This window comes from Gouania willdenowi, chromosome 19 (assembly GCF_900634775.1).
Source record: "Gouania willdenowi chromosome 19, fGouWil2.1, whole genome shotgun sequence".
Classification (NCBI taxonomy): domain Eukaryota; kingdom Metazoa; phylum Chordata; class Actinopteri; order Blenniiformes; family Gobiesocidae; genus Gouania; species Gouania willdenowi.
This window is the reverse complement of record NC_041062.1, coordinates 7622538-7643081: the sequence shown is the minus strand read 5'-3', so window position 1 is coordinate 7643081 and position 20544 is coordinate 7622538. Positions and strand designations below refer to the sequence as shown.

At 41.2% G+C, this 20544-nt stretch overlaps 2 protein-coding genes across 9 annotated transcripts in view; one reads left to right on the top strand and one right to left on the bottom strand.

Moving 5' to 3' along the window:
• Nucleotides 1-13424, top strand: part of tanc2b (tetratricopeptide repeat, ankyrin repeat and coiled-coil containing 2b) — a 179524-nt gene extending 166100 nt beyond the window's left edge. For 5 of the 8 annotated variants that reach the window (XM_028476874.1, XM_028476878.1, XM_028476873.1 and 2 more), the window contains 9 exons: nt 424-557; nt 1328-1451; nt 2027-2202; nt 2288-2420; nt 3908-3937; nt 7352-7443; nt 8110-8256; nt 8942-9042; nt 9104-13424. In XM_028476874.1, coding sequence (XP_028332675.1) covers nt 424-557; nt 1328-1451; nt 2027-2202; nt 2288-2420; nt 3908-3937; nt 7352-7443; nt 8110-8256; nt 8942-9042; nt 9104-11141 — 2975 coding nt within the window. In that variant the 3' untranslated portion in view covers nt 11142-13424. The remainder of the gene's footprint in view (nt 1-423; nt 558-1327; nt 1452-2026; nt 2203-2287; nt 2421-3907; nt 3938-7351; nt 7444-8109; nt 8257-8941; nt 9043-9103) is intronic. The other 3 variants (XM_028476881.1, XM_028476877.1, XM_028476879.1) reach the window with 3 other exon arrangements.
• A 2190-nt stretch (nt 13425-15614) lies between these two features.
• On the bottom strand, nt 15615-20080 carry g6pc3 (glucose-6-phosphatase catalytic subunit 3). The gene is made up of 6 exons (XM_028476882.1): nt 19794-20080; nt 18740-18846; nt 18577-18667; nt 18386-18504; nt 17597-17735; nt 15615-16237 (listed from the first exon to the last, which is right to left on the bottom strand). Exons 1-6 carry the CDS (start codon nt 20009-20011, stop codon nt 15895-15897), a joined length of 1017 nt encoding a protein of 338 aa, XP_028332683.1. The 5' UTR covers nt 20012-20080; the 3' UTR covers nt 15615-15894.
• Between the last annotated feature and the right edge of the window lie 464 nt (nt 20081-20544).

Sequence of the window (20544 nt, the reverse complement as noted above, 5' to 3'; positions counted from 1 at the left end):
GCATATTAAAGGATCATATGCTTTTATTGTGAAATTGATGTATTTGTGCAGCAGTCAACTAGTGCTTGTTTTTTTTGTTTTTTTAATGCAACATGTTTTACATTATTTAGTCATTTAGAAGATGTAGTAATTGTATGCATTCTAATTTTAAATAAATGTTTTTTTGTTTATTTGCATTTTTTAATATTTTTTTAATCTTGGTTTTATCTTTTCACTTTGATGTCTGTTTTCCAAACACCATCACATTTTATTTAGTACAATTAGGAGTATAAACATTTTCTTTGAACAATAAACTCTAATCAGCTCATTTATTATCGTCATCTTGCTTGTAACGAACATTAAAATGAGGTATAAAGACGGAGCAGCTGTAGGATTTGAACACAGTAAAGTTGTGACCCTCCGTCATGTTGTTTGTTTGCTCAGCTCTGACTGCAGCCTCCGGCCGAGGGAAGCTGGAGGTTTGTCGCCTGCTACTGGAACAGGGCGCGGCTGTGGCTCAGCCCAACAGGAGAGGCATCGTACCGCTGTTCAGCGCCGTACGGCAGGGACACTGGCAGGTCAGTCCCCCCACCATCAAACTTTATTTCATGTGCATTTGTTTGTTCAGTTTAGGTTTGGATGTTTACAGTGAAATATGATTTTGTAACAAACGGAAAGAATGTGGGATTGTTTGATCCGAGAGCCAGATTATCAACTTTCACGTCAGCATTTAGAATAATGAACACTATTAGCATTGACACAGAAAAGGAATTTTCTTTTTGTTTCTGTTGTCATTTTGTACATTTTTATGTCATTTTTGCAAAAAAAGTTAGTTTGTCATTTTATTTATTTTTATTGTCATTTTTGTCACTTCTTCAGTTAGTTTGTATATATTTTGTTGAGATTTAATTGTCATTTTATGTTTATTTTGTGTATTTTTGTTGAGATTTTGTCATATCTTGAGTTATTTTGAGTATATTTTGTTGTAATTTTGTGTATTTTGTTTTAATTTTGTCATTTTTTTCAGTTATTTTGTGTATTTCATGGACATTTTGTCATATCTTCAGTTATTTTCTCTATATTTTGTTGATATTTCATCATATCTTTAGTCATTTTGGGTTGATTTTGTTGTAATTTTGTCATAACTTAACTTAAATGTAATATTTAATATAAAAAAAAAACAAACAAAAACAATTTTAGTTCAAACAAATACTGGCCTTTGTCTTAGACAAGCATTCATTCAACTCGTTTCCTGTTTGCTGTGTTTAACAGAATCTGAGACCGCTGACAAAGATGATGGTGGATCTATTTATACATGATGGTAGATTTATTTATATTTGTGTTGCAGATTGTGGATCTTTTACTCACACACGGGGCCGATGTCAACCTGCCCGACAAGCAGGGCCGCACGCCGCTGATGATGGCCTCCTCCGAGGGACACCTGGACACTGTGGAGTTCCTACTGGCTCAAGGTGAACGATCAGTCGACATGCGACTAGTGTGTACAGACCTGCTGTAACGTAAAAAATCAGAATGACAAAGATGTCCACTCTCCTCATATAGACGTCTCGAACAAAAATGTCACCAGAGGTTTTTGTGAAAAATGTTTTTGTTTATGTAACTGTAAATGCTATAAAAAAAAGAGTCAGAAATGACAGATGTAGCTAAAATAAGATCTGAAAGATCAGAGCCACCTCCTGCGGAGAAACTGATGTAGAAATAAAAGTCAAAACATTTATTAATAACACAAGTTCTGTGACAGAGTTTATAGAAGAAAACATCTGAGAGAGTGGAGTGGATGGAGGATGGATGGATGAATGATGGACAGATGGATGGATGAAGAATATATGGATGGATAGATTTATATGGATGGATGAAGGATGGATGTGTAAACCCTCTCTGTATTTCACAGGATTCTCTTTGTCTCTGCAGGATAAATGATGGATGGATGGATAATGAATGGTTGGATGAAGGATTAATGATGGATGGATAAAGGTTGGATGGATGGATGAAGGATGGATGTATAAATTGTGTCTATATTTCCCAGGATCCTCTCTGTCTCTGTTGGATAAGGAGGGTCTGAGCGCTCTGAGCTGGGCGTGTCTTAAAGGTCATCTTCCTGTAGTTCGGTACCTGGTGGAAAGCGGCGCTGCTACCGACCACGCAGACAAGAACGGACGCACACCGCTAGACCTCGCTGCGTTCTACGGAGACTCTGAAGTGGTAGGTCATTGGTTTCGGAGCAGGGACAGGTAGTGACATCACAAAGGATGACATAACCAATGAGATTTGATCCGATGTCCTTCAGGTTCAGTTCCTGGTGGACCACGGCGCCATGATCGAGCACGTGGACTACAGCGGCATGCGGCCCCTGGACCGAGCAGTGGGCTGCAGGAACACATCGGTGGTGGTGGCTTTGCTCAAGAAAGGAGCCAAGATAGGTAAGAACTGCACAGCCACGCAGCGCCGCCATGACAGGCTTAAACCAGATTTCCACTGGATGCGTATCTGCTCCAAAACATCTCCGCTAATCTGCAGTCCTTCAAACCCCACCGACTCCGTTTGTGATGTGTATCTGTTGCAGCGAGGACTCCGGAGATCTTGGGAATTCACGTGTAATTGCGCAATGTAGTGAGTTGTAGTCAATGCAAAGAGAAGCACATAGCCAAACAAACAGTTCATTGTTTCCAGAAGGAAATCCACTTGGTCCTGCTCTGCAGATTTTCCACTTTTTTGGAAATTATTGGGATTCAACCATGGATAAGTGCGATATTTATATGTGAAATACGATTCACTGCCACCTAGCACCTGAAGAAAGCTGGAGGTCACCCGGAGAAGGAGTATGGAAGCGAGGCCTGGCTCCAATTTTGATGCTGCTTTTTCCATTGTTTTTTTAAAAAAAGTGCTCGGATCGGTTCTGGTTGGGTCTGGTCCCCCGAGTCCGAATATGTGCTTGGTCCTCAGGTAGAGTCCGAATGCGCCGGCTAGAGCCGAAAAAAGTGCTAATTTTGTCAAGAATGTGGTATCATCGGACAGGTTTTATTTCTGAGTCTGAATATGTGCTCGGTTTTCGGCTAGAGTCCAAAATAGGTCCAGTGGAAGCTCCAGAAGTTTGGTGTTTTCCTCTACCAGGGGGTTACCTTGGTCAATGGGAGAAGGGGTGTGGAAGTGAGGCAGGGCTCTAACTTTGATACTGCTTCTCCCATTGATTTTTTTTAAAAGTGCTTGGATTGCCGGGCCAAACGTTTGGAGCAAGCGGTTCGATAAATGGAAGGAATTATGATCCGCCTTGAACACAGAGTATTTCATTTTGAAAATAAATCAGATAATTTATTCTGTCTATGCACTACTTCATGTCCCGGATGGGCTTATCTTATCTTTGTTGAATTTATGCAGCACAGCAAAAGAAGATTTGGATGCGGTATAAATTATCTCATTGACATCAGCTGCGTTGCTATTTCGCAGCATTTTCGGAGCAGTTGCGGATCTGGTGGAAATTAGGGGTTTACCAGCGTCATGAGGATGGTGTCATTTACGCACAGCATGAGCCACGCCTTCAGTGAGGGCGTGGCTTTAAACACACTTTTTTGAGCCATGGAAGCAGGTTTGTGTTTCCATGTGGCGTGAAGCGCGTCCTTCGTCTGCTGCTTCTCCTCAGCTTCTGTTGCCGTGGCGCTTGGCTGTGACTTTGAAGCCTCTGTTGTCATGTTTCTGCTTCCTCAGGAGTAGTTTCACTGTTTCTTTGGCTGACGCACTGATCTCCGCTTCTCACTGCTGCTTCTGTTCCTCTTCTCACCTCCTCCTCCTCCATCATCTCTCCATCTCTGCCGTTTTCTACCTCTACCTGTCCTCTCGCTCCTGCGCACACCTGGCAAACCCCACCCTCTCCCGCCCTCCCCCTCCGCTTCTCTCTCTCCGGGGCCCCCAGGATGTCAGACGCTGCCCAGTCGGCCCCGAGGTAAAGCCAAGGCTGTCGACTTCTCACCCTACCAGGCATTTTGACGGCTCTATCTCCTCTCTGTGTGTCGTGTGTTGTCGTCTGATGGAAAGCTCAACTTTAGCAAAACTCATCTCACGCTGACTCATGATGACACAGCGAGGCTGGGACCTCCCACAGGTAGACGCTGTCCTCTGATTGGTTAAGGGCAGCGTGTCCCAGCCTCCCTTTCATCTTCAGGCGTTGACCTTTGACCTCACGGATGCATGACCGATGCTCGCCCTGTGGAACCTGGGTTTACCACATTCATTCATTTATCCATTCATTCAAGTTTTACTCCTCGGAATCACTAGAAAGGACTGCTCAATAGATAGATGTACTTTAAGAGGAACGTCAAAGAGAGTGGAAGCTAATGCTAAGCTAATCACATCTGGCTGCAAATGGCTGTTGTGTATTTTTGTTTTTGTTTGTGTGTTGTCTGAGTTATTTTGTGTCTTTTTTATTGTCATTTGTATGTGTTTTTGGAGTCATTTTGTGCATATTTAGAGCCATTATGTGTTTTTGGAGTTTGTTTTTTGGTTTTGTCTTTGATTTATGTGTTTTTAGAGTCACTTTGTGTAATTTGTATTCATTTTGTGGGGTTTTTTTTAATCATAATGTGTGTTTTTGTTTCTGGCCGCAAATGGCTGCTCTCCATTGGTTGCAAACAATAATATAAAAATGCAAAATACAGAAAATGGCAACAAAAACACACAAAATGTATACAAATACAAAAACAAAAACACACGAATTGACTACAAAAACACACATTTTGACAGAAAATATACACTAAATGACTCGAGGCATACAGTACAATACAATAGAATAAATCAATGAAGCCTTAAACTCATTGAGGTCTAAATAGAAGCATGACAAACGTTTGTATAGAAACTATCTTTAGTGAACTGCTTTCCAAGGTATTTTTTTGTCTATTGGTTTTTGGAAACACGTAAAACACAACCTTTATTGTTGCTCGTGTTCATTTTTCTAAACTCTTTCTTGGTTATTGGCCTGTTGCAACCAACTTGAATAGGTGCATATCACCATTTTCTTAACTCTGAATTAATAATTTAGTCTATAATGATGGTAGTCATAAAAAAAACAATGTATTTTTATCTTGTAGATAAGAACACATTTAATGTGTTTTTCACACGTAGTTGTCAAAGCATGAGAACCTAAAAGGCCTTTTTAAGACACGAAGTCACATGCGTTGCCAGGCAACAGTAGGTGCCTGGAGGTGGCCATCTTTAACTAAAGCGCAGGGTGTAGTGACGCATACACTGAACCAGAGCTCATGCAAACATGCTGTAAAGGACAAACTATTAAAAGGAAATATTTAAAATTAGCAAGAATTCTGGAGGATGCAGAAGAGTTTTTTTTGTTTTTGTTATGAATTGCAGTTAATCAATTATCAATTTTTATTTATTTTTTGTCACCCCAAATGCATTCCTATATCACAGCGTTTTGTCCAATGCAAATTGGAGCTGAACTACATGTAAAAAGTCTATTATTTATCTTATCTGCAAGTTAAAAAAAAGTCATATTCTCTCTTTTCTTATAGGAATTCTCCACTGTTTTTACAAGTTGGGCCTAAATTCTTTGAAATGTACTTATTAGAAGATCTATGTCTAACAAAAGGCATAATTATGCACCATATTAATCTAATTGCCTTTTAAAACTGGGACTACTTTACGGTTTTAGAGCCTGTGTTCCACCACTTTTAGAAGCATACAAGTGATTGTTATTCAACTGCCCAAATAAAACCAAGGTGCAAAGCATTCAGTGCCACACAAAGGGGCAAAAAAAGTGCACAAAGTGACAGAATAGTACCATACTACCAAAGACACACAGAATTAATACAAAATATGCAAAAAGGCTCCAAAAACACAAAAAACAAACATGACAACAAAAATACATAAATTGTCTCTAAAAACACACAAGGCATAGATCTTCTAATAAGTACATTTGTAAGATTGTGAAAGACAGTGGAGCATCCCTTGAATGTGTGGAGAAGCATGACGCGCCGTTTGAAAGCTCGTAATCCAACACTTTCATCATCTGTAAAAGCAGGAATCACTTCTGATCATATTAATTTGTATAGATCAAAGTTATGATTTGCGTTCCCATGGCTTCGCCCTTAAAAACCGTTGGTTATATTTTACAAAGTATCACCTTAGCCCGGTGTAGACCAAGTGTGGTCCTGGAGAGCTCCTGTCCTGCGTGTTTAAGGTCACAAAAACCCAATCTGTAGACTAATTTAGAGTGACTGAGGTTCCATGTGGCTGCAGCGGCGTGATGTTGGTTCAATGCATGTGTGAGACGGGGGTCGGACACCACTCATGGTTCATCAGCAGCTTTAGTGTGGAGGAGTGTTGCATCCCTCCTGCCTGCTTCTTCTCCTGCCTGTGTGTCCCTCCTCTTCTTTACGTGTGAGTTAACCATAAATAAAGCTCTCAGGGTCTGATTTTACTGTTGATTACCAGTTGTTTTTGTGATTATTTTCTGCTGTGCTAACGTGTCTGCACTCCCATTTAACACAGAACGTGCTCCTCATTTAAAGGCATGACAGTGTCATTTTTATTAGTGGCTAAATTCAACACATTGGACCCAGACTTTGTGTATTTATGGTGTCCTGTTGTGTGTTTTTGCAGTCATTTTGAGTATTTTTGTATTCTTTTGTGTGTTTTTGTTGTCGTTTTGCGTATTTCATTTTGGCATTTTGGAGTCATATTGTGTACTTATTATGTCCCTTTGTGTATTTTTACATAGTCATTTTGTGTATTTATGTTGTCCTTGTGTTTTTGTGGTCATTTTATGTTTTGATAATTTTGTGCATTTCTGTTGTTGATTTGTGTGTTTTTGGATTAATTTCATGTGTTTTTCTGTTCTTTTTGTTTGTTTTTTGAGTAATTTTGTGTATTTTGTTGTCTTTTCTTGTGCTTTTGCTGTCCTTTTATGTGTTGTATTTATTCTTTTGTGCATTTTTGTTGTGCTTTTGTGCTCTCAGGGTCTGATTTTACTGTTGATTACCAGTTGTTTTTGTGATTCTATTCTGCTGTGCTAACGTGTGTCTGCACTCCCTGAGAACACAGAACGTGTACCTCGTTTAAAAGGCATGACAGTGTCATTTTTTATTAGTGGCTAAACTCAACACATTGGACCCAGACTTGATGTTGTCAAGCTGACTCGGCAGATTCCACTAATCTTTGCCTCTACAGCGGATTGCCTGTCTTCTCTCTCTCATTCTCCATTCTGGCTGTCGTCCTTGTTCCTGTTATCTCTGTCGTTTGTAGTGTGACTCCCGACTTCTCTCCCACATCCTCTCACCGTGTTCCTTCTCACCGTTCCTCTCTTCCTGTCTTTCCATTTTCATCTGCTCCTTCCTGTGTCACGCAGGTCCAGCCACGTGGGCCATGGCCACCTCCAAACCCGACATCATGATCATCTTACTCAGCAAGCTCATCGAGGAGGGGGACGGTTTCTACAAGGTCAGTGCAGCATAGCACCGTATTAGCACAGTATTTCATTTTTTTGTGTTTTTGTAATCCTTTTTTGTGCGTTACTGTAGTCAATTTGTGTATTTTTGTGGTCATTTTATATATTTGTCATTTTTTTGTGTTTTTGTAATCCATTTTTGTGGGGGTTTTTTCACTCATTTTGTGTGTTTTTGTTGTCATTTTTTTGTATTTATCCTCCTTTTGTCTGTTTTTGAAGTTGTCATTTCTGTTACTGCAGTCATTTTGTAAAATTGTGTCGTGATTTTGTGTATTTATGTCATCCTTTTGTGTTTTTAGAATCATTTTGGGTATTTTGTGTTTTTGTAGAGTCATTTTTTGCAATTTTCTCTTTATTTTGTGTGTTTACCTTGTCCTTTTTGGTGGTTTTGCAGTGATTTAGAATATTTTTCTATTGTTTTGTGTGTTTTTGGAGTAATTTTGTGTATTTGTTTGGCACGCTATTAATGATCGAGGACCGTCTGTGTCTCATGTCTGCTATGAATAATATACTTCATAGAAATGAATCCATTAAATATTAGAAAGACAGTGAAATTCTAAACAAACATTTTTTGAAGTTTATTAATGTACACATTAGATTTTAGTATTTGGCTTTTATTGTGAAATATCAGCAGCATTTTCTATGTGTTTGACCAACAGAAGGGGAAGGTGAAGGAGGCTACACAACGTTATCAGTACGCTCTGAAAAAGTTTCCACGCGAAGGCTTCAACGAGGACCTCAAGACTTTCAGGGAACTCAAAGTGTCTCTTTTCCTCAACCTGTCCCGATGTCGGAGGAAAATGAACGTAAGCCTGCACCAGTGTCTCCAGTCCTGGACGATCGCAGTCCTGCATGATTTAGATGTTACTCTTCCAACACACCTGATAGTAACTCTATACCAGACCAGTTTGTGTGTTTGAGTCATTTCATGTATTTGGCTGTTATTTTGTGTATTTTTGTGTGTTTTTGAAATCATTTTGTGCATATTTTAGTTCATTTCTTTTTGTGTGTTTTTTATATATTTTTTGTGTATTTTTGCTGTTTTGAGGTTTTCGAGTTATTGAAGTCGACGTTTTTATGTTTTTCAAGTCCTTTTTGTGTAAGTTGTTGTACTTTTGTGTGTTTTTGGAGTCATTGTGTATGTTTTTGGTGTTTTGTGGGTTTTGTGCATTTCTGTAGTCATTTTGAGTGTTTTTGGAGTAATTTTGTAAATTTTTTGTCATTTTGTGTGTTTTTGCGTCATTTTGTGTTTTTTCATCTTGTGTACTTTTCTTGCCCCTTAATGTGTTTTTCACTGAATGCTTTGTACCTCGGTTTTACTTTGGCAGTTCAATAACTGGCACATGTCGGCTTCTAAAAGTGTTGATGTAATGTTTCCAATCGTCATGGCTACAAATGGATCCCAAATGTGGTCCTTTGACATTGAGGACTGAGGAAGTAGAGAATGTGTTGTTGACCACGTGTGATTTCATCTTCTCTTGGATTCTCTAGGACTTTGGGATGGCTGAGGAGTTTGCTACGAAGGCACTTGAGCTGAAACCAAAATCGTACGAGGCTTACTACGCCAGAGCACGCGCCAAGCGGAGCAGCAGGTACGTTTTTCTGAGATAGAGAATGTTGTCTAAGAAAAACACCATCCTTTTGGTTTTGCAGACAATTCCCTGAAGCCTTAGAGGACCTGAGTGAAGCCATGAAGCAGTGCCCCAACAACAGGGAGATCCAGCGGCTGCTGCAGCGTGTGGAGGAGGAGTGTCACCACTACAGCCAGGACGGACACCCACAGCAGGAGCCCCCGCCCTCCCCTCCCGCCACGTCGTCCCCCGAGGAGGATGAGTCCCTGTCCATGCCTCTCCCCCCTCCCCCCGAGCCACGTCTGGAGGACATGGAACCGGTCCAGGACCTGTTCGAGGATGAGGACTACCTGGAGCAGGAGCTGGAGGCCATGTCCATGGGTCTGCCCCCACCTGAGCACCTTAGCAATCCTTCCAGCCTTCCCATCATCCAGAGCCCCCCCCTGTCGCCCACACACCCAGAGCAGGTTTACCTCACTGGGGGGTCTCCCATGGGTCAGCCTTACGAGTACCATCCCACTGCCTCCTCCATGTCCTCCCCAACACGGGGGTCGTACCAGGCCACTTCGCCGTCCCTCTCCCCGACGCACCACAACTCCCACTACCGACACAGCCCCCCCCACACCTCTCCAGTGCACCAGCCGTCCTACCGCTTCAGCCCCCCACCGATGGGTACAGGGAGTCAGGGCATGGAGCACCAGAGCCCGCCACCTTCCCCTTTACGCCGCACCAGTCAGTACCGAGCCAGCCCCCCACTGGAGAGCGTGTGCCTGTACAGGTCCCAGTCCGGGTCGCCCGTGCGCTACCAAACCGAGCAGCTTCCAGGACGACCCAAATCGCCGCTGTCCAAGATGAGCAGCCAGCGTTCTTTCCAGCTCAGCTCGCAGCCGTCGCTGTCCTCGCAGCACCACCAGATCCAGGGTCTGCGTTTGCAGCCGTCCATCGCGCAGATCGTACGCACCAACCAGCCCGGCAGCGCCATGGGCAACAGCGGCTACGCTAGCCCCATGGGCCGCTACCAGGGGGGCTCGGTGGACGTGGAGAGCCGCCTGGTGTACCAGCCATCGCTGGACGGACGCTCCATGCCTCAGGCCAGCCTCAGCTCAGGGGCCCTCTGTCAGCACGGGGGCCGAGGAGGGGTTATGGAGTCCAACCTGTTAAAGGACGAGCTGCCCCAACGCCCCTCCTCTGCCTACCGCGCCAGCAGCGGTGGCCCGGGGGGCATCCGCTTCAGCCAGACGCCACAGATCAGCCGCAGCCAGTCGGCCGCCTACTACCCGGTCTCTGAACACGTGCTGGAGCGGGCCAACGCCATGCCCCCCTGCCAGCTAGGCTCTCCTGAGATCCCTCACATGGTGCGACGCCCCGTCAGTGCCAACACCACCGAGCTGAAGCAGCACGTGGCCCCCCCCAGGCCCCTAATCCACTCTCAGAGCGTAGGACTTCGATTCTCACCCTCCAGCAACAACATCTCCGCCGGATCCACCAGTAACCTCGCCCCCGGCTTCAGGCCATCCTCGTCCATCCAGCAGATGGAGATCCCTTTGCAAACCACTTATGAGCGTGCCTGTGATGACGTCTCACCCATCTCGCCCTCCCAGGGTGGGGGAGGCCTGTACCAAGGAGAACCCACCCGCTCTAGGAACACACCCTTCATGGGGATCATAGACAAGACTGCTCGGACTCAACAGTACCTGCATCAGCCCTCCTGGTCCAGGGGCATGACGTCCATGGACTCGGCCATTAGCCCCACATCCCCCGGTCAGCTGGTGCAGCAGGGCTCCGCCTACAGCCCCCCGACGTCCCTGGGCAACATCGCCTACTACAACAAGACCAACAACGCCCAGAACGGACACCTGCTGGAGGAGGACTACTACTTCCAGCCATCTTCTTTGGGGAAGTTGGCTAATGGCTCTCGTGGTGGCGGCGGGGGGGGGGACATCCTGGAGCGGGTCAGTCAGGCGCCGACCTACACGGACGTGAAGGTGGCGAGGACTCTGCCCGTGGCTCAGGCCTACCAGGACAACATGTACCGCCAGCTCTCACGTGACTCCCGAACCCAAGGCCCCCCCACGTCCCCCATCAAACCAAAGAGACCGTTCGTGGAGTCGAATGTGTGACAGCTTGTCTGTGATTGGACGGTTGAGCTTAGCGAAAGTGACCTCGTGAGTGTGTTTGTGTGTGTGTGACGACAAGGCAGAACGAGCGACGTGCGCTCGGACGACGAAAACCCACCATGAGAAGTGATGACTCATCGCCTTCTGATCTCTTTCCTAATCAAACACCGTGCACTTCCTTAAACGCGGCGTGGCACAAAGTCTCAGACTGTGTGGACGTGGTCGTACGCGTCATCGGACTCCACGCGTGGACTCTTTCATCTGTTGTAGGCTCTATGTAACACAATACTCTATGTTCAATACTGTACATTGCTCAGAAAAAAACAAACGGCTTGACTAAGAATACAGATGAGGATATTTATAATTAAGTTATATATTGTACATATAAAAGAAACCAAGCATAGTTTGCATTCTCAGCGTGATTCCGTGAACCTCTGCGTTGCACTGCTGGTGTAAATGATGACACAGTCATAATTAAAGACAACATTATCGTAAAGTGCCGCAAAAAAAACGGACTGAACTGCAGGATCATCTTTTTTTTCTTTCTTTCTTTTCTGCAGAAATATTTAATGTGTTGTTTCGTTCTTACAGCCGACAAATAATCCAAGCATTTATTGCAATACTGGAGTTGTTTTAACCTGAGAACAGACATGTTTTCATTCATCATCTATACCTGCTTATCCTGAACGGGGTTGTATGATAACTCAGGGCCTAAGGCGGGAAAAACCCGGTGGATCAGCAGCTCATAGCTCAGCCTGAGAATGGACCTTGAAGATGACAGTAAATAGTAATGGATTAGGATGGATGGATGGGTGACACATGGGTGGATGGATGCATTGTTGGGTGGATGGGATTTTTCTTTACCTGTTACCATGGTAACAGCATCCAGTGAAAGCCTTGATAAATGTCCTACAAATTACAAGCAGTGACAGCTTTAATGGAGCTCAATATACTGCCCCCTACTGCCATGGAGGAGCAAAACAACTGCTGTTAATACAGGAAATACACACTGTAACTTTTAAACACATGAATATTTTCCTTCAGTTAAACATGATAAACGTAGTTTTTTTTTGCACATTTAAAAAATAAAAATCTATTGACCCAGACTTAAAAATACAGACGCTATTTGCATACAGTATTTACTTTTATTTTGTTTCTGGCTATAGGCCGATTATGCAATTGCAATAGGGCTCTAGGAACCACTAGGGGGCCCCAACACTGAGAATGAAAAAGAAATGTGAACGAAAATAATATAAGAATAAATCAAAATATTTCATAAAAAGAGGCTTGTTTTTTTATTTTTATTAATTAAGTGAATAATTTGATTTAGGAGGTAAAGAACAACTGTTTTCTTGTTTTACCTTCAAGGTCCATCCTCAGGTTTTAAAACAATCAAACTTCCTTGACATTTATTTCATGCATCAGCCTCTCAGTGAGGGTCCTTAATCCTCAATGCATCAGTGCATGATCTCATAGGGAATAAATAATACACCTTAATAATGGATGGAAATTGATTTTTTTTCCTGTGCAGAATCAAAGTGTTTCCTCACTTCATGCTCAAAGCAAACGCAGACACCGTCTTCTTCTTCTTTTTCTTCTTCTTCTGATGATGATTTCTATTCAGGCACTAACACGTCTGTTACGTTCCACACTTAATAGTGCACTTTATGTATTTTTGCTTATTTTCTTTATTCTGGTTGTTCAAACTAATGAGAAAGAAGTGAGTATGTGATGCTGCGTTATCATAAAAAGATATTATTTTCATTCTGAAAGCAGTGATGAATGACAGCAGCAAAGGTGGATTAGCACAAGTTGTAAACAGAGGTTCTCAACCTTGGGGTCGCAAGACACTGGGAGGGGGTCGCCAGATATTTTTGAACAATTTGAGCCAATTTTTGCATATTTTTACCCTTTTTCTACAACTACACCAAACTTGCCATATTTTAACCTATTTTCATCACTTTTTCTTGTCATGTTTTTGCTCCTTTTAATGCATTTTTGCTACATTTCTCCTGTTTCTGACACTTAATCTTTTTACCATTTTCCAGACATTTTTGGTACTTATAAACCCTTTTCACCATTTTATCCATCTAACGTCACATATGTTGACCCATTATTGTCGATTTTAACCTCTTTTAACTATATTTCATGTTTTATTTTATTTTTTACCAATTTAACCACATTCACGATTTGTCATATCATTACTTGCCAGTTTAAACTAATTGTCCTACTTTTTAAATGACATTACTACAACCCCCTATCCCCCCCATTCTGCCACTTTTAAGCCAATATTGACACTTTGAACCCTTTTTACCACTTTTTTTTTTTTTTTTACCACGCTCTAATTTGCATTGTTGAACCAGTTTTCTGTGGTTTTTAAAATCCCATTTCACCACTATTTTTTGGTCACTTTCAACGCATTTTATTTCTGATTAATTTACATGTTTGAGATGACTATATTACTATGGCACAAATAGTAGTAAACTTCCTGGATAACAGTGGACATTATTCAGTTAAATAAATACATGTGGTTATCACAGATTCATAAAACATTTTGCTGACTTTATAAATGGGTCTCAAAAAAATCTCCCCTTTATTCCCGCTTATAGATGGCCCTTTTGGGGGTCACGGGCTGAAAAGGTTGAGAACCACTGCTTTAATTCAATAAATAAATCAATGCAACGTCTCAATCACTGGCCTTGCACAAAAGTTGCAGAAATCCCACTGCAACAAAAACTTTTACTGCTTTTGCTATTCAGGAACGCCATATTTGGTCATAGAGATGTGCATTAGATATTATTAATAATCAAGGTATTTGTACATGTGGGAAAAATATAGACAGACAGTTTTATTTAGCTTGTGTTCTAAAGAATAATCTAAGGAGATGAAGACAGAAACTGTACGATACTTAATTTAAAGAGCAGTCCGTGTATATTAGATTGCTGTAAATAGTCTGATGCATGCTCTGCAGAATCCTGTATAGAAGTCCCTCTGACACGTGTGTGTGTGTGTGTGTGTGCGAGACGAGGAGCGAGCGCCCGTCCCTTAATAATAATAATAATAATCCCTCGTCATTTCCTGCCCTGACCTCAGCGGATGTAAAGCCAACGGTTCTTTTACTTTCACGTGTTTGCTTGCTGAGCAGAGTTTCTCTTGTGTGTAAATGTGAGCTTTCAAGATCGCTGTGATTAAAAAACAAAAAACAAATGTTGGAATTAAAGTGAATAAAAAAGAATGTGTTTTTATCTCACGATAAGCGATTGTAATCTGTACAGAGAAGACGATGTATGAGGAGGGGAGACGGGAAGTATTTATAAATGGTTTCAAACTGAAGCATTTGCTGAATGTCGCTCATTTTGTTGATTAGTTTCATCGTTTCATCTCCAGGATCATTACATGTCATTTCAACAAATGGCCCACGCACTTCGGTCTGAAAAAATAGATATTTTACTAGTTCTTCCTTAATTTTTTACACTGTACATTTTTTTGTTCGATCGTATGAATACTTTTTGAGATATGGACAATTTGGTGAAGGAAGTATTTGTCAATTTTAGCTCGTCCCTATTTTTCTTACATTTTCAGCTCCCAATGTCTCAGGAACTACACCACATAGGAAACTGAAATTTGGTAAAAATATTACAGCTCCACCTACTCTCAGAATTTACAAAAATATTGTTTTTGTTGTATTTTTCTCTTTTTTGTTTAAAAATTATTTTTTTGTTTTGTTTTTTGAGTCATTCTGTATTTTTTCACAGCTATTTTAGTTTTTGTATATTTTGTCATTTTTTTATTCTGTCTTTTTGTTGTTTCGCATAATTTATTTTGCTTTCTTGTGTTTTTGTCACCCTGTTTCGTTGTAATTATGTCTTCTTTTTTTTTCAGTCATTCTGCATTATTTGTTGTTTTGCATATTTTTCTCTCAATTTTTTTTTTTTTGAATTCATTTTGTGATATTTGTTGTCAGTTTTTAGTGTCATTTTCCATGTTTGTCGTGGTTTTTCAATTTTTTTTGTCTTTTTATTGTATTTTTGTAGTCGATCCGTGTTTTATGAGTATGTTGTCATATTGTGTTTTTTGGAGTTATTTTTGTCGCTTTTTATATTTTTCTCATTTTTTTTTTGTGGTTGCTTTGTGTTTTTGGAATCATTTTGTGAATTTCTTTTCCATTTTTGCGTGTCTGGAGTTATCCTGTGGGTTTTTCGAGCAATTTTTTTTTTTGTTTTATTGTGTATTTGGACTTATTTTTGTGTTTCTTATCTATTTTTCTATAATTTATGCATTCTTGTTGTCATAAGGTGTGTTTTTGTAGTAATTCTGTGTTTTGGAATCCTCTCTTCTTTTGCATTTACCTTGGGGGCCACACTAAAGTAGACCGAGGACCACATGTGGCCCCTGGATCGGCAGTTGCCCATACAAACCATTGTTAAAAAATCCTTCATACATGCTCGGAGAGAAAGGGAAGGAAAAACAAAGAAGTGACGCACAACACAACACGCACCTTTAATTAATCCAGTTTTACTGCAGGTGCTCAAACATCTGCATTTACACAGAGGTGGCACTGGGGGTCACTGTTTCTAATGACAAATACTTGAATTTTTGATTAATACTTACCCAGTAAAGAAAACGTCCCTCATGTTATTATTGCTACACAAGTGTACACTTGAATGAGAACAATTTGAATATACAAACAAGCACAAAAATACATTAAATCCCATTTTTTAAACAGTTTCTGGAACTTTAGAAGTCTCGTACAATGTCAGTGTTTTTTCATCTTGTGCGTGAACATGTGCACGAGGCCCGGCACCAGCACCATGACGATCTGAGGCACCATGACGAACTTGATGAAGAACAGGGTGTAGAACAGAGACTGTGGTTGCACTGGGAGGGGCAGACGGTGCACGTGGTACAGTCCCATAGAGGACAGGGCTAAGGAGAGCGCCCGGGGGGCCCACGGCATGGACCAGCCCCCGGGCCTCCAGTACTGCGCTAAACCCAAACCCAGGAGGGCGCCACAGTCCCGGGTCAGGGAGGAGAACGGGGTGGAGTCCAGACGGATCCACTCAGGGCGGCTACACCACTTGTTAGCCAGAGCGATAGACCTGAAAGATTTACAGTTAAAGTGTAAACGTGGTCACATTCACAGGTTAGAGCAGTGGTTCTCAAACTGGGGGGCCCGTTACAATGTTCCAATTTCTTATTTTCATCGCTTTTTTAAACTTTATTCAAAAAAAAAAATGTTTTTGTAGCGACTGGGAAGCTTGAGTATTTTTTATTTTTATTTTACACTTAATAAAGAGCTTTATAACTGTTCTAAAAGTATTAGTTATCAATAGTTATTTGAAGAGGTTTGAAGGAGAATATTCCATTTATTATTTTTAAAAGTCCATTTTATTAACCTTTTTAATAATAATAATAAAAAAAACATTATTTTGTTGCGATAAGGGGGGCCTGACCCCCAATTTCCACCGGAGCTGATAGGTTTCCACTTTATTCTATGTGTTAATTTCCACCAGGTCCGCTGCGGTGCGTGTCTGCTCCTTCCCAGATGCGGTAGTCTGGTGCCCTGCGCCTGATATACGCAGGGCTTCTATTTCTGACGGACACCGGAGCACGACGCATCAATCAGCACAGAGCAAATGAAGCTAAACAGGAAATTAAGCACGTACTCCGCAATAAAATATCGAGTTACTTTTCAAAATAAAACACTTCAGATTATATTTCAAGTGAATACATCATAATGTGTAAAAACAAATTCACATTCACTATTTGTTTCCTCTCATACTGTAACTGCACTTTAAACTGCAGCAACTTTGATTTAGTTCATATTTTACTGGTGCAGTTTTATCTCTTCTCTGTTAACTGTTGCTAAAAAATGTGGCTTTGACAAATCCAGAGTCCAACCTTCTTGTACTTCTTCGTTAGGAACACTGACCTGTTTATAACACATACTATTAACTGTGTTCTCGCGCGATTATATAAATATCATGAGAACTGCTCTGTCTTGTGACGTCACAGTCATTCAACCGGAGTGCACTGTGGCGCACTCAAAACGCCTGATGCCTGACAGCGGTGAAATACCGGATCTGTGCCGTGGCGCGGCGGAGATCCAGTGGAAACCCCCAGTGAGAGTTTTTTTTATTATTATGTTTACAATAGTTTTTATTTTTCCTTTTATTAAAAAAAGACTTACTGTTCTAAAAATGTTACTTATTTTTAAGAGATTTATTGTTTTTATTATTATTATTTTTAAACGTCACCTTTTTTATTTCCTTTTAATTTTTAAAAAAAAAAAATGATTTTGCTGTGATGGCAGTGGCTGAAAATGTTTTTCTTTTGCACTGTATTTATAAAGAGCTTCATTGCGGTTCTAAAATCATTAGTTGTTAAGTTATTTTTATGAGATTTGATAAAGAATAAAAGGGGGCGCAGCTGAAAAAGTTTGGGTTAAAGCGACTTACCAGGAAACATCGATTCCCAGCAGCCGTAAACCAGCGTTCAACGTGAGCGCGGTGAGCAGCAGTCCAAAGCTGGCCATGAAGAACAGCAGGGGGCGCTGCTCAGGGACTCTACGCTGCAGGACCACTCCCATGAGGAAGCCTGACAGAAGCAACACACATGACGTTAAACACACACACACACACAGGCTTTCATTGGCTCCCTCAAACGATTACATCACAACAGAAAAACTGAGTCCTGAAGAAGGAATCTTATTCCTGGAGCTGCTACTTCCAAAAATGTCTGCATGTTAGTGCCTATGTCATAAAAATTTACAAAGGTTCCCAAATTCCATTTCAGGGATTATTTATTTCCGCATTCCATTATCTTTCTCTGTTTAGATGAATAGAGTCAACTACAGTAATTAAGTTTACGTTTTATAAGTGTCGACTCGGATGACTTACAAAAACAGATTGTTATGCTGAAAAAAAAGTTGTTTACCAGTACTTCTAGTACTCTTAAAATATCTCACTAGTAGTACAAGTAGTACTAGTAGACCTAATGTAAATGAAGTAGGAAGGATTATAACCAAATACAGCTCCCTGATTGGTTGAAAGCCAATGGCAAGCCTCATTTCAAAATAAGAGCAAAAACCCCCAAAAACCAAACAGGTCAGTTTGCTTTTTCCATTTTAAAACATGAATCCTGTTCTTTTCCGTCCAGTTTCCGCAATCGGGTAAAATCAGGTGCCCTCTGTACAGTCACATGCCTGAGCTGCGTTCACGTGTAATTGGACATCTGTGCACTCAGACCTGTGATCGAGCCAGCGACCACCTGATGAGGGAAGTGGGCGAGGATGAAGATCCGAGAGAGTCCGACTGAAATCAGCAGCACCAAATAAAACAGATACGGGGACACTGACAGCACCACGCTGTAAGGAGAGAGGGGGCGGAGCTTCAGCCGTGACGTATCGCTGTGTTTGTCTATTTATTTATTTACTTACCTGCGGGTTTGTGAGTAGAGATACGAGCCCAGTGACGACACGACCACCCACCACACAGCTGCTGTCACCATGGAGTGACCAGACGGACTTCCTGAGGACAGGAAGTCATCAGATCAATAACGGATCAATGGGAGGCTGTGATTGGCTGCACCACTGGTCTCACCTGGGCCGGTCTCACAAGTGGAGGGAAACTGGTGAAGGTTTGGTTCTCTGTCGAGGAAAAGACGCGACTCCCCGATCCACCAGAAGGGGCGCTCTCCAAACAGCAACCTGCCATGGAACCAGAACTTTACCAGCAGATAACACACACACACAGTCGCACACACACTTGCTTTGACGTCTTTACGACTTTGAATCAGAAAAAAGGAAACTGTGATCACAGAGATCCAAAAGTCCCATGATCAACATTCATGACAGCATTTAAAATAATGAGCAATCTGAGCATGACCACAGGATACACCGACTTTTTGTGTTTTTGTTGTCGTTATGTATATTTTTATCTCATTTTGTGTGCACTTGTTGATGTTTTGTGTTGTATGAGTTATTTTGCATGTATTTTTTTATCATCATTTCCTGTCATTTTGGGTGTTTGTTTTCGTCGTTTGCCTTTTCTGAGTTGTTTTGTGTATTTTTGGTGTCATTTTGTAATTTTTCTTGTCGTTTTGTGGGGTTTTTTGGAGACGTGTGGCATTTATTTGTGTCGTCTTTAATATATTTCTGTCCTCATGTGTGTTTATTCCGTCCTTTTTGTGTATTTTTGGTCTTAAATGTGCCACATTTCTTTGTTTTAATGTTGTTCAAAATGTTTAAATAGGAAGCAGTTATTACCTTGAACTTTTATTCTGTTATTGTATATATATATTCTTGCGCTGAAATGATACGAGTTTGAATGTAATTTTGTTATACTGATGTATTAGGACTGTAACGATTCTGATTAAGTTATGATTGATTTTGACCCTAATTGAAACATTTAATTGAAAAGCTTTTAATTATTTTTATTTGATCAACTTCAAACGTTGCAACAATATGTCCTGCACAGTGGGCGGCGCTAATGCATTCGTTACGGTGCTGCTAACTTTAAAAAAGCACCACCGAAGAAGAAGAGAAAACATCATCATCACATCCCTGTTCTAACTTCATCTTTGTAAAAACAGACAAAATAAAACTACACAAAAAAATAATGAAACAATTTTACAGGTTAATATGTACAGCCTTACCATTTAAAGATCAAGTTGAACCACTCGGAAAAGGCTGCCACCCACAGCAGGGCCACCCCGGTCCTTTTACTGGTGAAATAAACCAGCGGGAAGACCAGCAGGAAGGCAGCTTTTGGGTCCCCCAGGTGGGTCACAGCGAGCCACAGGTTCTCCTGGCCCTTCATTCTCTCCTGGAGCCTCTCAGCGATCCACACACCCTGGATGTGGACAGAATCCATCTCCACGTCCCGTCAGCACTAAAGAAGACTGGCTTTCAAACAGCAGCCGGTGATGTTAGTGTTGGAGGAATCAGGAAGTGATGCAGTACATCGTGTGTCCAGCAGGGGGCGGGATTTCCCCCTTAGACCAGAGAGGAGCAGCTTCTATCAACATTAACTTGCGTTAAATTAGCATTAAATACAAGAAAGAGCAAAGGATTTCTGTGTTTTCTTCACAGTTTGTGTACGCTTTAGGTTTTTTTTAGTCACTTTATGACTTTCATCGTAATTCTGTGCGTTTATTGAGTCATTTTGCATATTTTTGTCATTTAGTGTATTTTTCGTTTTTAACTAGGTATAGGTTTTTCTTCATTTTGTGTGCAATTATTGTTGTTTTGTGTTTTGTTGTTCAAAAACACAGAACAACAAAAATGCACAAATATACAACACAACGATAAAAATACAGAAATTGACAGAAAAATATACAAAACGACTCCAAAAACACACAAAACGACGAAAAAAAAAATACACATAAGGACTTTACAAGAATACAC